The sequence below is a fragment of the Ornithorhynchus anatinus genome, chromosome 4 (assembly GCF_004115215.2).
Source record: "Ornithorhynchus anatinus isolate Pmale09 chromosome 4, mOrnAna1.pri.v4, whole genome shotgun sequence".
Taxonomy (NCBI): domain Eukaryota; kingdom Metazoa; phylum Chordata; class Mammalia; order Monotremata; family Ornithorhynchidae; genus Ornithorhynchus; species Ornithorhynchus anatinus.
The window spans coordinates 44,643,543-44,667,399 of record NC_041731.1 but is presented as its reverse complement, the minus strand read 5'-3'; the positions used below and the strand labels follow the sequence as shown (position 1 = coordinate 44,667,399).

Here is a 23,857-nt window from a genome sequence, read left to right as displayed (position 1 = left end):
TGTACAGTTGATATTTGCTCAGTTACAATCAGTGAATATTTCTTTGTGTAAATGGTAATGAGACCATTAGGAGTGTGTTCACCTGAAGTGCAGCTTTGTGAATCTGAGGTAATTAAACACCTCCAGAATGAAAGAGAAAGGCCAGTGAAGGTTAAGTGGGGAATAATCTGCCGCACAGGTGGTGTAGAGCCTTTGAGAAACAGGAAGAAAAGAACTCAGTTGCTATCGACCATTTCAAAGGAGGAAAATGTCACCATTGTCCTTGGTAGGTGCTGAGTTTTTGTTTTTATGGGGTTTATTTTAAAAATTTTAATAAAACATGTTTCTTTTTAAAATGGATATTCAAGGTTTTAGAGCACATGAATGCTAAGCTATATACATTTCCTCGGAGTGGAGTTTGATCCCAATTGGTTGGAAGATGCCCTTGCCTAGCCAAAATGAATGATCATGTGCAGTCCAATCTTTGAAAAGCCTGCACTTAATACACTAGTCATTTCTCATTTATACAAGGGTGGAGGGAGGAGCAGAAAAAATGCACCCAAAAGATCTTGTTCATTTTGGACTCCAGGAGCTCAATTGGGCATGGGAGGGGGGTGGAATTATTGGATAGACTTCCTAGAGACCCTGTTAGAGTGACCAAAATGGCCTTGTACCTTATGACCTTGTATTGCTCTGTCTTTTTGTTAGGGTGCTAGTTGTCAGATAGACAACTTCGGCCTGAACTTGGCTCCTGTAAGTTTCCCTGCAGACTGTGCTCAATGGCTTTACCTTCTCTCCCCTCCTAGGTTTCATCACTGAAGAACAGGTTAAAGAAAGTCTCCACAACGACTGGCGATGGTGTGGCCAGAGCATTCTTAAAGGCCCAGGCTGCCTTCTTTGGTAGCTACAGAAATGCTCTGAAAATTGAACCCGTAAGTACTTGATTCATATGTTGCACCATTTTTTAAATCCATCAGATCCAGTCGAACAGGTTCTTGCCCTTCTGGGACAGAGGGCACTTCATAGGATCTCTTTTATCCTCAAGTCAAACTGGAGAAGGAGACTGGACAGCAACAAATCAGTTGCATTCTGCAAGCCAGGCCTGGGGAAATTGCAGTCACAGTGAAGCCCCAACTACTAGAGCACGGGTCTAGTAGTCAGAAGGTCATGGGCCCTAATCCTGGCTCTGCAACTTGTCTGCTATGTGGTCTTGGGCAAGTCACTTAACTTCTATGTGCCTCAGTTAACTCATCTGGGGTAAAATGGGGATTAAGATTGTGACTCTTATGCGGGACAGGGACTGTGTCCAAATCGACATGCTTGTATCCAACCTAGCGCTTAGTACAGTGCCTGGCACATAGTAAGTGCTTAATAAATACTATAATTATTTATTATTTATTACTCCATCTTTCTCAGGGCAAAGTAATGTGCTTTAATTGGGCCCCCAAAAAGAGTATCACTACACATCCAGAAGGAGGGGTAAAGCCCCTGGTTTTAAATAGGTGCTTTCTTTGGCAAGAGATGCAGGTAAATAACACCCATATCCAGTGGAGAAATGGGGACAAGCCTCTGTGGTCTCCTGGTTTCTCCTGAACTTTTCCAAAGTTAATTCAGGTTTTGGGTGGGAGCCCTGCTCTGAATCAAATGGCCTTTGATCTGAATCTTCCTGCCTGATCATCCATTGCAGTATTTGCTGGAGAAAATGGAGTAGAAAAGAACATGAAGTTAAAATGCAGAGGAACTGAAAAATAAGAGTCCTGAGCATTTGATGCCATTTGTCCAAAGAAGCCAATGTTGGTCTCTTGACACGTCCCAGTGTCCCTCCTCATACATTGAGCAGAGAATGCAGGCTGGAAATGGAAAGGTCATGTTTTCCTGAGTCAGCACAGAGACTATTAGAAAATATATCTAATTTCCTTTAGCAGTAATGCAGTTTATGGAGTACCCACTGTGGGCTATGTGTTTGAGCACCTGCTTGAGGGAGGCAATTTGGCAAAGTGGAAGAACTGTGGCCCTGGAAGTCAGAGGTCCCAGGTCCTGTTCCTGGCTCTGCCACTTGTCTACTGCGTAGCCTTGGGCAAGTGACCTAACCTCCCCATGCCTCAGTTTTCCCAGTGTAAAATGGAGATAATAATTCCTGATCCTACCTCACAGGGGTGCTTTGAAGGCTAGATGAAAATAAGTAGGTAGAGAAGCAATGTGGCATAGTGGAAAGAGCACGGGCTTGGGAGTCAGAAATCATGGGTTCTAATGCCGCCACTTGTCAGCTGTGTGACCTTGGGCAAGTCACTTAACTTCTCTATGCCTGAGTTACCTCATTTGTAAACTGGGGATTAAGACTGTAAGCTCCACATGGGTCAACTTGATTACCTTGTATCTACCCCACCACTTAGAACAGTGCTTGGCACACAATAAGCACTTAACAAATACCATCATCATTATTATTAAGTATTGTAAGGTGCTTTGGTAATAAGAAGGCTAAATTTCCCCTCTAGACTGTAAGGTCACTATAGGCAGGGAATGTGCCTACCAACTCTGTTTTACTGTGTTCTCCCAAATGCCTAGTACAGTGCTCTATGTAGAGTAAGCACACAAGAAATGTCATTGAATGACTGAGAAAGTACAACAGTCAGAAGTGCTATATTCTCTGCCCTTTAGGAGCTTATGTTTTAGCACTATTTGCCCTGTGGCTCCAGCTTCCAGAGGATTCTGGAGGTATGACTTGGATAAAGAGCAGTGGACTGGGAATGAGCCCTGAGCTCTAAGCCAAGGTTTATTTTGAATTCTTTGACCTGGGATATGTGCTAAATCTTGCTGCCTTGGCCTTTCCAGCTGCAAAATAGGCACAGTAGCCTCTTCCCTATTGCACTTCAGAGATGTGGAGATCAATATTTGTGAAGCAAAATGTCCAAGACTATAGGCATTTATTCAAATATCCTCAACTAGTGCTGTGTTGAGGGTGCATTAAGTGGACCTGGAACCTCTGCTAATCTCAGAGCTACTAAAGATGCTTTGGGTACAAGAGCTTCCTCAGGGATTCCTGGGAAGAAATGGTGGGACATGCAACCCCAGCATAAGTATACAAATTAAGAAGAAACTTCTTCCTTGGAGAGTTCCATTATACCATTCTAGGTTGAAATTCTTTTTAGGCTGAAATTGATTTATTTTTAATAGTATTTATTGAGCAGTTACTATGCACTAGGCACAATACTAAGAGTTGGAGTAGATAGAAGCTATCTGATAGGTTGAACATGCTCCTTGTCCCTCGTGGGGCTCACAATCTCAATCCCCATTTTACAGTCCAAGTAACTGAGGCACAGAGATGTTAGGTGAGTTGCCCAAGATCACACAGCAATCATTCATATTTATTGAGCACTTATTGTGTGCAGGGCACTGTACTGAGTGCTTTGGGAGGGTACAAGCAATAACATAATAGACATATTCCCTGCCCAAAATGAGCTTACAGTCTTCCGGAGTCAAGAGGTGGTCTAGGTTTAAAGCCCACATTCTTCTGACTCCCAGGCCCATGCTCTATCCACTAGGCCATGCTGCTTCTCTGATACTGCTTTAATACAAAAGAATATCCACATGTCCTCATTTTCTTTTAACTGCAGAGTTTGAGAAAAAACTCAAACTGGAACTCCGTAAGTGAAATTAGGCAAAGCTTATTCTATGGCACGGCCTGAACCTGTTTGAATACAGCATGACACAGTTGTGTGCATGCATGTGGTGTTGGAAACATTGAGTCCTGTATTAATCAGTGGTATTTATTGAGCATTTAGCATGTGTAAACCAGTGTGCTAAGCATTTGGGTGAGTACAAAACAGAATTAGCAGACCTGTTCCCTGCCCATAAAGAGTTTACAGTTTAGAGACATTACAACAGAATTCATTTATGAATTGATGCTACATGCAGTTTAGAGACTCATATGAACATAAAAATGGAACCCTAGGGCTGGAAGGGACCTTAAGAAGTCATCTGGTCAGACCCCTGCCTCCAGACAGATGACTAACTCATCCAGGACAGATGAATGGAATCTCCGGCAGTGGTATGCATATTATAGTATTTGTTGAGCACTTACTATGTCAAGTACTAACCCTCTTTGGCAGTCCATTTTACATTTTTATCACTTTGAGGATCAAGACGTTCCTCTTTATCATCAACTAAAATCTCTCCTGTTTTTACTTAAGCCCATTTCCTCTTGATTTTGATCTTAAGTGGGTGGGGAGAAAATTTGGTTGGCATCCTCTCCATGCAGAATTTTTGTAGACTTCAAGACAGTTGTCAACCCTCAACCTTTCTCCTCCTCAACCCCAACAGAGCTTACTCCAGTGGAATTTTCACTCTACTTGAAGAGTTGAGTGTTTCAGATGAATTCTTCATAGGCTAGGAGCCGATACTCAGAAGCCTTCCACAATCATTAACATAGGTTGTGCTTTTTGCCCCATTGAAGGTCTGAAGCTGTTTCGGGGCAAATAGAGAACTTGTTCTCATGAAGATTTACCCAGGATTTTTTTCACTTGAGAATGTTTGGCTTAGGCTGGTTTTTTTGGGTTTTGTTTTGCTTCTTTATCCTTCCACAGAATTTTAAACATAGTTGTGCCTTCTGGAGTCAAGGTTCTATTTTCTTAAAACATATTCAGTCAAGAGCCCCTTTGTTTGGCATTTGTGTTACATGGTAGTAGTAGGTTTCTAAATCATGAGAGAGGGAGGGAGAGAAGAGAAGGCGAGGAAAGTGTCTACCTGAATAGAATTCTCTGTTCAGCCCCTTTTTAAAACAGGGCTAATCCCCAGCAGCCATATGTATATTGGCCAGAAATAATCGGCACCGTCCTACCATGAGGTGCATAAGTGTGTTTCTACTGCGTGGCACAGAGGGAGGACCTCTACAGCAACACCCAGAGAATCTATTTATGTATCCCTCAGAAGAAAATCGGGGCAAATGTCTGGATATTTAAAAATGTCAGATTTAAACCAGCTGAATGCTTTCCCATACAAGTGACAAAACTGAAACCAGTCAGGCAACCCAGCTGTTAAAAAAAAAAAAAAAGCCCCAAACCCACCCCTCCTTTATCCATGTTAAGTGGCCGCCCAGACTTCCGTTCATTTATTGAGGCCTTTCTTGCTCTCTGACACGCCTCCTGGTAGTTGCTTGGCAACTCTAGGAGTAGCGGTGTGCACACTGCTCTAAGGGGTGTTAGGGATTAACTCGTTAGGGCTGGGCTTTTTATGGGGAGAGGAGAAAAAGACAAATCATTTTAATTGCATGTCTGCAAATCACATCCCCTTTCATTGGAAGTCTGACTGCTATAGGTGAAGGAGATCCACTTTTATTCTTTCCCTTTATGTTTTGGTTAACATGGCCCATACACCTTAAATTTTCTAACTCCTCCTTTTCCTTTGAGCGAGAACTAATGAGGATGAATCGAACACCTATTTATTTCCTTTGTTCACCAATTTGTTTTTTAAAAATGTCATTGGTATTAAGAAGTCCACTTTCACAAGATCTGCCAAATAAAACAAGCCCATCATTTTTGAAGAAATTTCTGTGAATTTTTCCATCAGAGTAAAATGTAACCTTTTTCCTTCACCTTTTATACTCAGAGTATCTTAGAGCAGTTCAAAATGAGATGGGAGAGGGTTGAGAGTGTAGGTTTTGTCAATCTATGGATGAGCCTCGTATTGAAACTTCAGGTCCAAGAATTTGCACTCAAGAATTGATCTTAGTGATGGTGGTTTGTATATTACCATTCACACATTCCATGCCAGTCATGTTTCCACTGGGGCACAGATGGAATGACGGAATTGGTGGACAAGGGCGCAACACACTGCAAAAGGCAAACAAAGGCGGGTTTTTTGCAAGCAGGAATGATGTGTAACAAGAGAGAAATGCACTCATATCAATGTGCCTGGCTAACTGAAGGGTCATGTGTGGGATTTGCATGCATTGACTATGTTAAACTCAGGTGACATCGTTCCTGCTTTTTCTGTTCTGATCTTCTCACCAAAGCCGGGGATTTAAAAGTGGGGGCCAAGGAGGGGCTAGAGGTGCATAATTCAGCAGTTACTGGTGCCTTCCATAAGGAACTGAGTCAAGATAAGCCTCCATATTCATTCTTTCTGCCTCTCTCTCTATCTCTCACTCACTCACTCTCTCTCTCTCTCTCTCTCTCTCACACACACACACACACACACACACACACACACAGATAGGTAAATAGAAATAATTTTGCTGATTCACATTTACCCAAAACCCTTGGAAGAGCAGAATAAAGGATGAAGCTGCGGACCAAAGCTGCAACCATCACAGAATGGAATCAATCCTTACAGCAACTAGTGCTTGCAAAAACAGTAGGGATTAAGGCAAGTGACTAAGGACAGTCCGTAAGAGGCCAAATGTGTTCTGAAGGAACAACAAGCCAATCTTTACCCATACTCCAGAAGAGGGCAAACCCTTGACAAACCCACTGGACACTTGGTTTTTCTTAGATTGCAGCAGGAAGCTGTCCGTCATCAAAGAGAATTGATCCTTCAGATTGAAGCAGAAATAGAAAGATATTATGCCTAGACACTTTGAGGATGCACCAAGTGGGTTTGATAGGGAAGGTCAACGTGCCAAAGAGGACTGCCCTTTGATTGGAGCCAAACCCCAACCGAAAGCCGATTGGCACCAAGATCAGAATTGCACGAACCTCTGCTGAGCAGATGTGATAACACTGGAATAAGTAAAGGAAGTAGGAGTGGTGTGACACTTGGAAAATATTCTTATCGTTCTGGTTACCAACTAAATCATCTTTTTGATCCCTTCCTCTCAATTCTCCACTAGAAGTGGATGAGACAGTCTTGAAAGGGGAGAGAAACAGACTTCAGTTTGAGATGCCAATATGGTCTGATATTCCATCAGAGTCTGCAGGCAACCTCTGGACTTCACTATCTAAACCACTGGATACAGTCCCGAAATGAACATAGGCCCCTGAAAGGAAAGTGCTCTGGCAATATATTGAAATTATATCAGTGTGCATCTTTTAAGGGTAACCAGAATGTCGTTGTCGTAAGTGGGATTTGAGTGCTTACAATGCACACGGCCTTGTACAGAGCACAGTGTACAATACAACAGAGTTGGCAGATGTTTTCTCTGCCCAAGACGAGCTTACAATTTAGAGGGAGACTGACATTAGTGTAATTCCCATATAACGGAAAACACTTTAAAATTCAAGTACAAGGGGGCTATTTGAAAGTCTCCAGTACTCATTTCAGAGCACTAGTTTCATTTCTATTACACGCTTGTGCTTTCTGCTCACCTGTCTTTGTGTGTTCTCCAAGCGGAAGAGTCGGCTGCTTATTCCTCGGTCTTGTCAGCTACGAGCACAAAGCTGAATGGGAGCACTATAAGCAGCAGCATTTCCAAACAGAAGGACAACGAGATGAACGTGTGTATGCACACGCTCCACAGGGAAAGTTTAAATGAGTAAATCTAGGCTGTGATTCAGAATTGATACAGTAGCTCCAGAGCAAATTAATATATTGCTTCTAGATTGTGGAAAGAGTCCACCTTCTAGGAAATTAGAATGTACCATCAATGCTGAATCCTAATTGCAGAGACAAGGGCAAAACCCTTTTATCAAATAGAAGTGCTAGACTAAACGACTTATATTTTTAATAAGCGTGTGAGTGTTTTAAATATTGTTACTGTATTTGCGTCAAGCTCTGTGCTAAAAGCCTTTCGTATTTATAAGGTATTCAGATCAGGCAGAGTCCATGCCCTACATGAAGCTCACAAATTGAGGTAGGAAGAGCAGGCATCTTCTCATTTTACAAATCAATCAGTGGTATTTATTGAGTGTTTTCTGTGTGCAGAGCACTGCTCTAAGCACTTGGGAGAGATGAAAAAGAGTTGGTAGATATGTTCCCTGGCCCAAGGAGATTTTGGTTTAGAGGAAACAGGAAATTAAAGCACAGAGAAGTTAAGTGACTAGCTCATGGACACACAGCAGGTCTGTGGTAGAGCTGGGATTAGAACCCAGGCGTCCTGACACTTAGTTCTGTGCTCTTTACTGTAGACCCACCCTCTTCACGGAATAAGTAGTATTCTCGAAAGTTGGGCTCCACATAATGTCACCGTGGAGTGACTACCAGGTGGGCCTGGATCAGAGACTCTCACCAAGTGAGAGCCTCAAAGAGCTACAAGATTTCCCATATTTCACCTTTATTCATTGGGTTTTTTTGAATGCTTTTCTTACCCATCTCCTAATGGTGGTATGGAAAACACAATAGCACCTAAGCCTCACAGTTTTGAAACTGGTTTTATTGGAAAGAAACTAATGTATGTTATAAATTTCAAAAGCAAGTCACTTTCTATAATAAAAGAATAAAGATTAAGACCAATGGACCCTGCCAGAATGCCATTTGCCCTGATGTTCTGGGGGGTAGGTGACTAGTGACTGCAAATGCATATTGTTTGGGCACTCACCTAATGCTTGTGAAAATCAGTGTTTGCTTCCATAAGTAACATGTTTTCTTTGCTTATTTGAAGCTGAAATGTAGAAAAATTCCTGTAATATCTAGTCTTTGGGAAGATATTGCTTGGACTGATAGTCTCATTTTTATAATGCCCTCCTATGATACAGCGCCCAGTATAATTTTTGGAAATTTCAATTAAAACACTTTCCTCACGATGCCAGTTTCCTCTTATCCACCCAAATGTTTCTTCACAGAGTTAACACAATTTATAAATGTTACCCATTGGAAATATTCCTCTTAATAGGGAATAATTTGTAATTGCCCAGTATTGTGTTGCTTAAATATTTGAAGATATCCATAGTGATAATTGGGTGGAAAAGTATAACAAATATGAATTTTTATCCCTAGAAATTCCTACAATTCTTTTTCTTAGACTGACACCTAGTGGTCAGATTTAGCTTCTCTTAAGTCGTACTCTGCATGTTTTGTTGTTCCCCTTGTTGATAATAAATTGAATTCTTTTCAAATAAATGAAATAAATTTTCAAATGAAAATAAATTGATGTCACTAAGATGGTAATATCATATTGTTTGACCCAGCTACGAGGGACTTCTCTTAAAGGCATAACATACGTTCTGATAGAATCCGTTGGCCTCGGTAAAGTGTGGGCATATTTTTGTTGCTCAGCTCCTTCTGGAAGTAGAGATTCGGACATTCCTTGCATTCTCTGAAACAAGGATGGAACTACCATGGTGCAGCCAGTTCATTTGTTCTGAGGTGCCCTGGCTCTAGGACTGAGACCCAATCCCCCTCCCTCTTTCCCAGAGCTCTGTTGAAGCTGCTTGACAGGACATAGAAAAGCCCCAGTGAACACTCTTGTTCGATGGATGGGTGATATCACCACACTTGCATGGCAAGTGTCCAACACGGAATTTCCGTGATTCTTCCCCATCGCTTACCAGTGTCCTTCCTCAATCCTTTTTTTCCCCGGCAGGACTAATTGAACCTTCATTGGGAAATTCAGATTAGTGAACATTAATTCTAAGGCATTAACCTGCAAGATCATTTACTCTGTATCAATAAACCCAGGTGCAAGAGATTTGCTAAGGCAGTTGGCTGGACAGTGCCATATGATAAACAGAGACTAACTGTTCAATAATATTTGTCTCTTCAGAAGTTCATCAAGATCAGGACTAGTACATTGTTATTCAAGAACGAAAGACATTCAAATGGGAGCATCCTGATATGCTACAATTACATTTTCTAAAGTCCTATTAATCAGCAGGTACATTTGCTCCATATTGGACCCTTCAAAAGCAAATAATCTAATGGTATTATCAAATCCTGTCCTATTTAATATACATTATTCCCTCTAAAAAGGAATTTTGAAATTTGTCATGGAGAAATATTTATGTGTCTAATGAACCCATCCCAGATGTATGATACAGTCCTTAAGCTGGCTTCATATTTAATGTGGTTGAGGTAATTGACCCTGTTGAATCATTTTGCCTCTTTATCAATAAATATTCATGTCCTTCTCAGCAGAAGCCATATCATTCAGCAAAAGTGTGATAGTATTTTATGAAAGTTCTTATCCAAGAGATTATTTATATTTTTGGCTAGATGTCCATGTACATAATTTGACTGGCAGATCTACTTTCCCACTTTGTTTCCTATCATTCACAGCTATTGCCATTAATAAACAATTTGTTAGAGACTTTTCTTTGCCAGTTCCTTACGAAGCTGTATTTTTTTTTTTGCTTCAGCTCTTTTTAATATCCTTAAAACATCTTTGAGTAGTTGTTTTTTAATTATTTTTCAATAATTGCGGAACAAGTTGAGAACTACTTTTAAAAGCCGGCATCTTTTCTTTTAAGATCATCTCACCCTTGGAAAGCTAAAAAGCATGACTAAATAGTGATGCTCTGTAGCGCACGGTGAGAAAAAATGAGCCTTAATATCTAATTTTTTTTGGCCCAGGGTAGTTCAGTATGGATTTAGTAATCCGGTCTGTCAGGGTGATGAACTTCACATGCTTTGTGCACACAGCATATTTTGGTTTGGCTCCCTATGGTCATCAGCATGCTGAAGTTATCTAGCCTTACTTCTGTTTTCCAAAATCTATTTCATCTTGATGCAGGGAAGTGGAGACTAGCCTGGGACCAAGACAGTTTTGGTAAAAGTCTTAATGCTGAGTTGGCTTGTCTGTCCCCCTCTGGGTTTCTTTAGTGATGTTTAGGCTTAAACGTAACTTGTTCTAATATTCTTTCAATTTGCATCCAAATTTGGCAAGCCCATAATTAATTATTAGTGACTTTCTTTTGCCCATTTCCCTCCATCTTAATCACTTCTTGCCCTCAGTTTCCCCATCTAATCATAGCTCCCCTATTTCTTTCACTGGGATATCATAAAGACAATTTGACTAATTCTGTCAATTATTTGGGGGGAAAATTATGGTACTTGTTAGGCACTTACTACATGCCAAGCAGAATGGCATAGTGAGAAGCAGCATGGTGTAGTGGATAGAGCATGGGCCTGGGAGTCATTCATTCATTCAATCGTATTTATTGAGCACTTACTATGTGCAGAGCACTGTACTAAGCGCTTGGAATGTACAATTCGGCAACAGATAAAGACAGTCCCTGTCCAACAACAGGCTCAAAGTGTAAACGGGGGAGACAGACAACAAAACAAAATAAGTAGTCAGGCATCAATACCATCAAGATAAATAGAATCATAGATATATATACATCATTAATAAAATAGAGTAATAAGTAATATAAACAAATATGCACAAGTGTTGTGAGGAGAAGGGGGAAGAGCAGAGGGAGGGAGTAGGGGGAATGGGGAGGGCTCAGTCTGGGAAGGTCCTGGAGGAGGTGAACTCTCAGTAGGGCTTTGAAGAGGGGAAGACAGCTTGGCGGAGGTGAGGAGAGAGGGCGTACCAGGTCAGTGATAGGACATGGGCCAGGTGTTGATGGTGGGACAGGTGAGAACGAAGGACCGTGAAGAGGTGAGCAGCAGAGGAGCGGAGGGTACGACATGGGCTGTAGAAGGAGAGAAGGGAGGTGAGGTAGGAGGGGGTCAGGTGATGGAGAGCTTTGAAGCCAAGAGTGAGGAGTTTTTGTTTCATGCAAAGGTAATAGGCAAACTTTGGAGGTTTTTGAGGAGGGGAGTTACATGCCCAGAGCGTTTCTGTAGAAAGATAATCCGGGCAGCGGAATGAAGTATAGACTGGAGCAGGGAGAGACAGGAGGATGGGAGATCAGGGAGGAGGCTGATGCAATAATCCAGTTGGGATACTATGAGAACTTGTACCAGCAAGTTAGCAGTTTGGATGGAGAGGGAGGTCGTGAGTTCTAATCCTGGTTCCAACACTTGTCTGCTGTGTGGCCTTGGGCAAGTCACTTCTCAGTGCCTTGTTACTTCATCAATAAAATGGGGATTGAGACTGTGAGCTCCACAGGGGACAGGGACTGTGTCCAAAGTGATTTGCTTGTATCCAGCCATTGAAACACTGTAATTATTATTATTTTTATTTCTAAGTGCTGGTGCCACATAATCAGGTTGGACGCAGTCCCTGTCCCACATGGGGCTCACACTTTTAATCCCCATTTTACAAATAAGGTAACTGTGATGCAGAGAAGTTAAGTGACTTGCTCAGGGTCACACAGCAGATATGTGCTGGAGCAGGGATTAGAACCCCGGTCCTTCTGACTCCTTGGACCGTGCTCTATCCACTAGGCTGCACTGCTTCCAGAAAGGCGGTATATAAAAATATTAGGTTTTCGTGTTAGAATTATTATTACTTGTAACCAAAGCATATTTACATGGTTTTCAATCTTTAAAATTATTTTAAAGGAATACAAATTTATTTGTCCTTTCTTTACAAAAATGATGGAGTCAAGTACTGCTAATTAGATTTCTAGAAGATCTATTTCTTTTGAAGAATCTGACTTGTATTGATGCATGTGCCTAGTTATCCGTTTGCCCTTACCGTTGATGGTAATGGCAAAGGCCCACTGCTAGTTTCAATCAGAAGGCCAATTTGGTGTCTCCTTTTTTTCTTTGTAAAAATCAACGGTAAGAGTTTTATAGGGTCAAATAGATTTTCAACTTCCTTGGGTAAATTAGTCTAGTCAACCCTTAAATGAAGAGGGAATGCTTGGATTATGAGATTAGTTTTAAAATCTACCACTCCCTTGAAGACACTACAAAGGTACTTTAAAACCCTGCCGGAAGCATGTTGATTCAGTACACCCATCAGTGAGAAGACACAGAAGCAGATAGACTAGGCAACCAAGAGATGAAGAGCCATGCAGATATTAAATATAACCATTACCTGTAGTGTTATGAATTAACTTTGGAGTCCCATCCTGAACTTTGACCTTTTTTACCTAGGGGCAGGTGGACCCTCAATGTAAACCCTCAATGTCACACTGAAGTCTAAGCATTGTTCAAGACGACTACCATCAATCAATCAATTGTATTTATTGAGTGTTTAATATGTGCAGGGCACTGTACTAAATGCTTGGAAGAGTAAAATAAAACAGAATTAGCGGACATTCCCTGCCCCAACACTACGGTCTAATCTGCCAATTAAAAAGCATCCCCATTCTTACTGTCACATTCATGCAACCTGTGAGACAGGCACAATGTGTTGCACAGGCAGAGAAATCACAAAGCATCAAATACAGAAACACCAAAGCATTTGCCTTTCAGAATTTCACTTCTGCCACAGAGATAGTGCAGGGAGCTTTTGACACTCAGAAAAGCTAGAGCACTGTGGAATTGAGGTGTTTCTTCCTCATTTTTCTTTCCAGCTGAAATAGAAAACTGCTACAAGAAATATATATATAGGGGTTTCTGTACATTTTGAGTTATTCCCAATTTAATAAATGGGTATGCTGGTCAGGAGAAAGAATATATGATGGTGTCCAGCTTCCTTACTCCAGAGTAGATAAAGAAAAGATTGGTGAGCTAATTATTATTTTTGCAGCCTGTCCTGATCGAGTTACATGGTTAAATTTTCTTCATACATAATAGATTGGTATATCAATCAATCAGTGGTATTTATTGAGTACTTACTATGTACAGAGCACTTGGGAGATTACAATACAACAGAATTAGCAGACACATTCCCTGCCTATAATGATCTTACTAGAAATGAGTTTACAGTCTAGAGGTGTGTAGTGTGGATATAATTAAACCAGCTGTAATAATTTCCACATTGCCACTATTTTCTTTAATCAGTTTTCTAATACTTTGAAATGGATTTCTGTTAAATCCTTCTGAAGATGTTTGGTTAAATACGTAAAATCTCAAGAGACACGGGCTGTTTTACTTTTCTATTTTTCCTTATTCTTTTTTTATAGTAATTTGACTAGACGCTCTACCCAATACGTGTGTTTTTTCTTGGTGGTTTTTGTATTTTCCAGCTAGAGGATGAATTGTCACCATCAGAGCATCTGAATGTTAATGATCTGCTCCTCTACTACTAGTCCCGGTGCTTGACATTTGCAAAGCCCTTTCAGAGTGCTATAGAAATTGAGGGCTTAATCCTTATCCTCTCCAGTGGTGAGAAGTCCACATCAGCTCCAACAAAGAAATTAAAAAGTTGGTACCTAGGAAAGTTAAATAATTTGAGCCAAAGGCTCACACAGTCAGTGCCCGAACTGGGATTTGCCTTCTGTCTTGGGTCCAATAATAATAATGGTACTCGTTAGGTGCTTACTATGTACCAAGCACGGTTCTAAGCGCTGGGGTAAATAAAAGTTATTCAGGTTGGACACAGTCCCTGTCCTCCATGGGGCTCACACTCTTAATCCCCATTTTACAGATGAGGTAACTGAGGCCCATAGAAATCAAGTGACTTGCCCAAGGTCACATAGCAGACATGTGGTTGAGCCGGAGTTAAAACCCAAGTCCTTCTGACTCCCAGGCCCATTCTCTATCCACTAAGCCATGCTTCTTCTCTAATACAGCTCTAGTAATGCAGCTCAATTTTCCCATCTTCATTCAATCGTAGTTATTGAGTGCTTACTATGTGCAAAACACTGTACTAAGAGCTTTTATTATATAGATATCTTATATATATGTATTTCTATAGCTAAACCTGCCTCCAATATTGAAAGCCTGGGTTTCATAGAAATGCTAGATGAGAACAGAAACATTAGAACAACTGGGCAATTATAAATGCATCTATTCAGTTATTTAAACTGATTTAAATTAGTTAATGTGACTTTGTATTCCAGTGTATTAAGGAATCCATGAACTCCTGGAAGCATTCCCCTATTCGTTTTCACTACCTTAAATTATATCAACCCAACACCCTTGTAGGCAAGGAATATGTCAGTTAAATTGTTGCACACTCCCAAACACTTAGTTAATACAAAACTTAGTATTGTTGATGACAAAATACCATCAAAATAGATAAATAGAATCACAGTAAATATTGAGTGCTTGAGATACAGATCCAGGTGCATAGGTAATGCAGAAGGGATGGCAAATATGGGAAATGAGAGCTTAGTTGGAAAGCCTTTGGGAAGAGATGTGATTTTAGTAGGACTTTGCTTAGCTTAGTACTGTGTACTAAGTACACAGTAAGGGCTCAATAAATACGACTGACTGACTAGTACTTTTGCTTATACAGCAATGTCTGGGTCTAGTTTATATGTCAATTGACCAGTTAATCTATCAGTAATATTTATTGAGTGCTTACTGTGTGTAAAACAGCATGGGAAACTCACTTAACTTCTCTGTGCCTCAGTTAACTCATTTGTAAAATGGGAGGTTAATATTGTGAGACCCATGTGGGACATGGATTGTGTCCAACCTGATTAACTGTATCTAAAGTGCCTGACACATAGTAAGTACTTAAATACCATTAAAAAAATAAAAAACAGTGTACTAAGCACTTGAAAAAATAGAAAAAACCCACTTTTTAAAATGGTATTTGTTAAGCACTTACTAAGTGCCAGGGACTGCAGTAAGTGCTGGGGTGCAGGACTAGATACAAGCTAATCAGGTTGGATGCAGTCCATGCCTCACATGGGGTTTCATAATCTTAATCCCCAATTTGCAGATGAGGTAACCGAGGCACAGAGAAGTTAAATCGTTTGCCCAAGCTCACACAGCAGACAAGTGACAGAGTGTGAATTAGAACCCAGATCTTTCTGACTCCCAGGCCCGTGGGGTATCCACTAGGTCTCACTCCTTCTCTTGATAGACACAGTCCTGCCTACAAGGAGCTTACAGTCTAAAAAGGAGACAGACATTATAGTAAATTAGAGGTAAACTTATCAGCAAGGAACACATCTACTAACTCTGTTGGACTCTCCCAAGTGGTTAGTATAATGCTCGGAACCCAAAATGTGTAGTAAATGTCATTGATTGATATGTGCGTTAAGCTGTGAGGATGGTGGTGGAGTTCTTTCAATCGTATTTATTGAGCACTTACTGTGTACAGAGCACTGTACTAAGTGCTTGGAATGTACAATTCGGCAACAGAGACAATCCTTGCCCAACAACAGGCTCACAGTCTAAAAGGAGGAGGCAGACAGCAAAACAAAACAAGTAGTCAGGCAACAATACCATCAAAATAGATAAATAGAATTACAGTAAATATCGAGTGCTTGAGATCCAGATCCAGGTGCATAGGTAATGCAGAAGAGATGGCAAATATGGGAAATGAGAGCTTAGTTGGAAAGCCTTTGGGAAGAGATGTGATTTTAGTAGGGCTTTGAAAGTGGGAGAGTGGTAGTCTGTCATATATAAAGGAGGAGGGAGTTCCAGACCAGAGGGAGGTCATGGGCCAGGATTGGCAGTGAGACAGATGAGATTGAGGTACGGTGAGTAAATTGGTGTTCGGGAAGCAAAGTGTGCAGGTTGGGTTGTAGTAGGAAATCAGTGGGGTGAGATAGGAGCAGAGAGCTGATTGAGTGCCTTAAAACTGATGGATACTTTGAGTTCTAGATTGCAAGGGTTACATTTTTGATGAATCCTTCATTAAGAAAACTCACCTTATGATATTCCATGTCTGATGCCACAAATCTCACACAACTATTTCATCTGACATCACATTGTGTTTTATCCAGACGCATGTTGTCAGAAAAGCAATTCCTAATTTGCCATTTCATTTGCTGAAACACATAGCAAAAACCAGTCTCCTAGGAACACTCACTGTACTTCAGGCCTACCCTCATTTCTGAACAACCACAATACATAAAATTGGTGGATATGTCATGTACTAATTGCTGACATAGCCCAAGATACAAGAACTCCACCTAACTACATCCAATCACTATGAAGAATTTGATTTCCCTCCTCCCTTGCTTCTCCCACACCTGCCAAACACAACCTACTAGAAGCCACCTTCTCCCCCTTTTGTTTAGAGCATTTAAGTGCTTATTATGTGCCAGGCACTGTACTAAGCTCTTGGGTACATACAAGGTAATCAGGTTGGACACAATACATGTCCCTCACGGGGATCACAGTATTGATCCCCATTTTACCAATGAGGTAACTGAGGCATGGAGAAGTGAAGTGACCTGTCCAAGGTCACAGAGCTGGGATTTTAACCCAGGTCCTTCTGACGTCCAGGCCTGTGTTCTATCCACAAGGCCACGCTGCTTCTCACTCTGCTTCTCACTTTATCTGAAAGCAGCAAAAATAAATCTTTATTCAGCTGCTGCCCCTCCCTGAACCAAACTGAAAGCCAGCTTCGCAATTCTCTCCCAAAGCCTCTCAGAGAAACCCTAGTTTGGCCACTCCCTGCCCCTCCTTTCTAAATACAAACAAGAAAACAGGTCCTCTGCTTTATCTGAAAGCAGCACAAAATCATAGCAAAGTGGCTGAGAACCCCCAACTCCCCCGTGATAGAGGGCTGTGTTGTTGTGGCTGCTGCCAAGGCTAGAAATCTCTGCTCCACCACTGGCTAAAATTTTGGAATTAAAAAGCTTTTTGTCAGTTTTCAAGATTGGCTTCAAAACACTCAATCGTCTTGCCCCCCTCCTACCTCACCTCGCTACTCTCCTACTACAACCCAGCCCTCACGCTTAGCTCCTCTAGTGCTAACTTCACTGTGCCTCATTCTCATCTGTCTCACGGCCAACCCTTCACCCACATCCTGCCTCTGGCTTGGAACTTCCTCTGTTCTCAAATCTAACAATTTACTTTCCCCACCCTACTTCACAATGTCTTACTGAAGGCACATCTCCTCCAAGAGAACTTTCTTAACTAAGCCCTCCTTTCTTCTCTCACTCCCTTCTGTCTTGCCTGACTTGCTCCATATTTTCATTCCCCCCCAACCCGAGCCCCGCAGCACTTATATCCAACATTTAGTACAGTGCCTGGCACATAGTAAGCGCTTAACAATACCATAATTATTATGCATAATAATTATTATACATAATAATTATGGTATTTGTTAAGCGCTTACTATGTGCCAAGCACTGTTTTAAGCACTGGGGTAGATACAAGGTAAGCAGGTTGTCCCAAATGGGGCTCACAAATCTTAATCCCCATTTTACAGAAGAGGTAATTGAGGCACAGAGAAGCTAAGTGATTTGCCCAGTCACATATCTGACTGTGGCAGAGCCGGAATTAGAACCCACGACCTCTGACTCCCAAGCCCGTGCTCTTTCCACTAAGCCACGCTGCTTCTCAAAAAATAAACAGTACTTACTATGTGCCAAGTACTGTTCTAAGCACTGGGGGAGATACAGGGTAATCAGGTTGTCCCATGTGGGGCTCACAGTCTTAATCCCCATTTTACAGATGAGGTAACTGAGGCACAGAGATGTTAAGTGACTCACCCAAGGTCACACAACAGACAAGTGGCAGAGCCGAGGTTAGAACCCATGACCTTTTGACTTCCAGGCCTGTGCTCTATCCACTCTGCCAATGCTGCTTATGATTAATGCTACAAAATGTTGCATGGAATGGAATTTCATAGTATGTTTCCTGAGGTTCTGCAATAGATCTGAATTTTTAACAAATCTGTGAGAAAATATATTCTGTGAAATGACGTTTCATTATTTATTTACATTTTCGAGAACTGTGGTATGTCTATAGCATGGGGTATGCCTGTACTTATTTTTTCACTTATTCATCTAATTCAACTGCTTCTACCAACTGAAGTTTTGCCCTTCTTTCTGCTCCTTTTAAATAGTTTGTGTACTCTTAGAATGTGAACTCCTTGAGGGCTGGAACTGTGACTTATTTCTATTTTGCTCTCCCAACCTCTCAAAACAATACTCTACACCCAGTAGGCACTCAGTAAACACCATTGATTTATTTATAGGCAATAAGAATTATATTCATTTCCATATTTCCCATTTTGGGAGCCAAGAAGAGAGGAATTTAAGTATTCTTCCTTCTTCTGCCTTTCAAAATATCCTCATTTCTCTCATCATCTTTAGTGTCTAAATGATACATTCAGAGGCGTTTTTTCATGTGTCCCAGTTAATCCCTTTTCACTATCAAAATTTTTATTTTATATACTCGGTGGGCGTTGCTACGTCTGGAATTTTCAGCAACAGGAGATGTGATGAAATGTTTACAATGTTTTTCTAAAAATGTTGAAAAAAGTGTATTCTTATTATCCAACATTTGTTCATCGCCCACGAAGGGCTAGGTGCAATCCAGAATAGAAAGTCTCGGAATGGAAATTTTTTTTTACGATCCATGTCCTTTTTGTTTAGATTGATATACCGTCATTTATAATGCTATTTCTCAGTGATTTGGTTTCGTGAGCATTTAGCCTATAAATCCAACCTAAATAGGTTTCTATGGAGGACGGGACCAGCTCCCCTAGAACAAGAGGACCAGGGGTTTGGGGGACACCATGAGTGGCATGTGCTAATGGAGCTGGAAAGGAGCGCGGAGGTGGGACTAGGTTTCAGGCTCCACTTTGGGAGCTCTGGCTCGTGTTCTGCAGCTGCCAGTCTGCTTTCTTGTTGCTCCCAGGGAGCGTGAGCTGAATTCTCCTGCACCAGATCCCCCCGGTAGAAGGGAATGCTCCTGACTACACTGGCTGTTAATAATAATAATTGTGGTATTTGTTAAACGCTTACTATGTGCCAGGCACTGTACTAAGAACTGGAGGGGGAAATGCATGCAAATAAGATTGATGGTTGGATTGTGTAGTGACAGCAGCAGGGAGAAACACTTAAGGGTACCATTTATACCATGTAAAAGCCTGCAGCTGCTGTTTCTCCTACAGTTGCAGTAATAATTAATAATAATAAGCACCGTTTCTATCCCTGGAAAGTGAGAGTAGACTGATTATAAAAACATCATCGTTTTTAATGCTATTCAGATCAATTTAACCTTTGTGCAAGATATCTTTTATTTTGCCTTCTATGAGTTTTGCCTTTTAGTTCTTGCTCATCAATGTAGATGACAGTTTGGAAATTCCTGAGATTGGTCAGTTACAATTGGGAGCTGGTTTTGCACCTTTTTGGGCACTCATTTGTGCATACTTAGATATAATAAGAAGAAGAATTGTGGTATTTGTTAAGCACTTACTGTGTGCCAACTACTGCACTAAGCACTGGGGTAGATACAAGTCTCACATGGGACTCATATTCTGAGTAGGATGGAGAACAGGCATTGAATCCCCATTTGGCAGATGAGAGAACTGAGGTACAGAGAAGTTAAATGACTTGCCCAAGGTCACACAGCAGACAAATGGCAGAGTCAGGATTAGAACTCTGGTCTTCTGACTCCCAGGCCCATGCTCTTTCCACTAGGCCACACCTCCTTCTCCTCCTCCCTGACTTTAGTATCAGTACGTATTTGTTTTTCTAGTTTGTATATGCTTCCATATTTAGGATTTTAGGATTTTTTTATGGTGAGTGTTAAGTGCTTACTTTGTGGCAGTCACTGTACTAAGCATTGGGGATAGACACAAGCTAATCAGGTTGGACACAGTCCTTGCCCCACACAGGACTCACAGTCTTAATCCCCATTTTACAAATGAGGTAACTGAGGCTTCTCTTCTCTCAGCCATCCAAGGGATTCCCAATGTTGTCCTCTCCCCTGACTGTTCAACCTCGGTCTAAATATTTTCAATAACCTAAATGTTATCTGGCTAATGAGTCAAATTACAAGAGTATTGTTCAACTGCAGGCATATCCTAGGAAGATTTTTCAACCTATTATAAGGTATGTACTGTGTTGCTGGGTAGCCCAGATGGCATTCATGCCTGCTAGCAAGTGTTCACCTACCCTTCCACCTACCAGATTTAGATGTCCACCTTCCTCTTTTAGTAATGTGCTTGAGAAGCAGCGTGGCTCAGTGGAAAGAGCACGGGCTTTGGAGTCAGAGGTCATGGGTTCGAATCCCGGCTTGGCCACTTGTCAGCTGTGTGACTTTGGGCAAGTCACTTCACTTCTCTGTGCCTCAGTTACCTCATCTGTAAAATGGGGATTAAGACTGTGAGCCCCACGTGGGACAACGTGATTCCCCTGTGTCTACCCCAGCGCTTAGAACAGTGCTTGGCACATAGTAAGCGCTTAACAAATACCAACATTATTATTAAATTCTTAATGTCTTCTACTTATTGATTTAGACTGTGGGCATTGTTACATAGGAAAAAACAAAAATGATGTGATGAAAATGAATCTGAGATTATGGAGCTACTTTCAGTAAAGGAAGTAATGTATCCCTAACGTGTTGTAGCTCCTCGGTGCCCTTATTGAAAAATAAATTATGGGAAATAGAACAAATTAAGAAACATCTCTGGCAAATGGTTGACTACAAAATTTTAAAAATCCAGGGCTATAGAGACCAAATTCGAACTAAAGATTACCGTGCATTCCTGAAGAATCTGTGTGAATGCCTACAGAGACAGTTGTCCTTTAGTCTCAGAGAGGATAGGATGCATGCGTGATTGAAAAAACAGTGTGGAACCCTCCATTTTCACCACACTGTGCGCTCACATGTTCTTGGTGCTGAAGTCCTAGGACCAGAGCTCACTTTTCGGTCTCAGTGGAGTACTGTACCACCTGCTGTTCTCACAGAAGACTCCATCAAGTATTAGGTCTAGAGTTGAGGATGCACAAAGGTATTGGGAAACTGGGATTGGAGTGAATTCAATACTCTGGGAAATCATTTCAAAAGAGCAGACTAAGAACATAGTAAAGTCCTTGAACAAGCCCGACCAAGGCTGCTGACTGCTGATTAATGTACTCTGGAATCACCCCATACAAGAAGATGTGAACCACACTTCAGGACAAGCTAATCTTGGTGAACTCAAGCACTCAGCTCAGCCCATCCTACCTCACCTCACTAATCTCCTTCTACAACCTAGCCCTCACACTCGGCTCCTCTAATGCTAGTTTACTCATTGTGCCCCAGTCTCCTCTATCTCAGCACTAGCCCCTTTCCCACATCATCCCCCTATCTTGGAACTCCCTTCACCACCATATATGCCAGACTCCCATTATCTCCATCTTCAAAGCACTGTTCTCTCCCTGACTTCCTCCCATAATAAATGGAATAGAGTGATTTGGGTAACTTACTGTTCTCCACTATCGTCAAAAGACCTGTGTTCTAATTCCGGCTCTGCCACTTATAAAAATAATAATAATAATTATGGTATTTGTTTAGTGCTTACTATGTGTCAAACACTGTTCTAAGCACTGGGATAGATAGAAGGTAATCAGGTTGTGCCACGTGAGGCTTGCGGTCTTAATCCCCATTTTACAGATGAGGTAACTGAGGCATAGAGAAGTTAAGTGACTTGCTGCAGGTCACACAGCAGACAAGTGGCGGAGCTGGGATTAGAGCACATGTCCTCTGACTCTCAAGCCCCTGCTGTTTCCACGAAACCACGCTGCTTCTTGTCTGCTGTATGACTTTGGGCAAGTCACTTAACTTCTCTGTATCCACTTTCTCATCTGTAAAAATGGGGATTAAAACTGTGAGCCCCACATGGGACAAAGACTGTACCCAACCTAATTAACTTGTATTGACCCCAGCACTTAGTACAGAGCATGGTATATAGTAAGCGCTTAACAAATACCATAAAAAGGTATGAAGATATGTCCGTTAAGTGCTGTGGGGTATCAAAGTGCTTGGGGTACCAAGTGCCTATTTGACAGAGAGGGGAGGGTGGATAAGGGAAATAAGGGTTTAGTCAGGGAAGGCCTCTTGGAGGAGATGTGACTTTAAGAATGTTTTAAAGGTGAGGAGAATGTGGGTTATGAAGTGGGAGGAAATTCCAGGCACTAGAGAGTATTTGGGCAAGTTGGGTTTTTTTTATTTTTTTGATGTGATTTTTTTTTTGTAATATTTGTTAAACACTTACTATGTGCCAGGCAGTGTCCTAAGTGCTGGGGTAAAGATGGGCTAATCATATTGGATGCAGTCCATATCCTACATGGGGCTCCCAGTATGAATCCCCATATTATAGATGAGGTAACTGATAAACAGAGAAATTAAGTGATTTGCCCAAGGTCACCCAGCAGGTAAGCAGTGGAGTAATGAGTAGACCCCAAGTCCTTCTGACCTCCGGACCTGTGCTTCTCATTGATTGAGATACAGAGAGTAGCTTGGAGTAAGAGGAGCAGAGTATGCAGGTTGGGCTATTATAGTAGATCAGTGAGGTAAGACTGGAGGGAGAGAGCTGATTGAGCGCCCTAAAGCCAATGAGAGGGAGTTTCTATTTGATGCCGAGGTGGAATAGGCAATCATTGGAAGTTTGAAAGAAGTAGGAAGGTATGGGCTAAACGTGTTTTTCAGAAAAATGATCCAGGGATCAGAGTGAAATATGGACTGGAGAGGAGAGAGACAGGAAGCAGGGAGGTCTCCAGCAAGGAGTCTGATGGCAGTAGTAAAGCTAGGATATAAATTCCTTGGCTCAGTGCAGTAGCAGTTTGGTTGGAGAGGATAAGGTAGATTCTAGAAATAGGGTACACTGAAGGTATACTATTAGTATCTTTTAGAAAGATTGTGAGTGCTGAATATAAGAAATATTGTGGAATCTCAAACTCTCAGTTGCGGGCTAAATCCTAAGAAGGAAAAAGAAAGATTTTAAAGATACAATCAAAAAACATTTCCAATCAATTGGCAGAGTGAGAGACATCAACAGCAGACAAACCAGCCTGGCATATTCATAATAATAAAGGTATGTGGAATTTGTTAGCACTTACTATGTGCCAGGCTCTGTAGTAGGTGGTGGAGTAGATACAGGATAATCAGGTCAGACACATAGTCCCTGTGCCACACTGGGCCCATAGTCTTAAGTGGGAGGGAGAACAGCATTGAATCCCCATTTTTCAGATGGGAAAACTGAGGTACAGAGAAGTTAAGAAACATGCCCAAGGTCACACAGCAGGTGGAGCAGGGATTAGAAGCGAGGTCCTCTGACTCCCAAGACAGTGCTCTTTCCACTACACCACTTTGGTTGGTT

General features: G+C 41.5%; 1 protein-coding gene across 2 annotated transcripts in view; it reads left to right on the top strand.

Moving 5' to 3' along the window:
• Window positions 1-23,857, top strand: part of DENND1A (DENN domain containing 1A) — a 493,337-nt gene that overhangs the window by 318,042 nt on the left and 151,438 nt on the right. For both annotated transcript variants that reach the window (XM_029062896.2, XM_029062894.2), the window contains exon 13: window positions 786-911. In XM_029062896.2, the coding sequence (XP_028918729.1) occupies window positions 786-911 (126 nt within the window). The remainder of the gene's footprint in view (window positions 1-785; window positions 912-23,857) is intronic.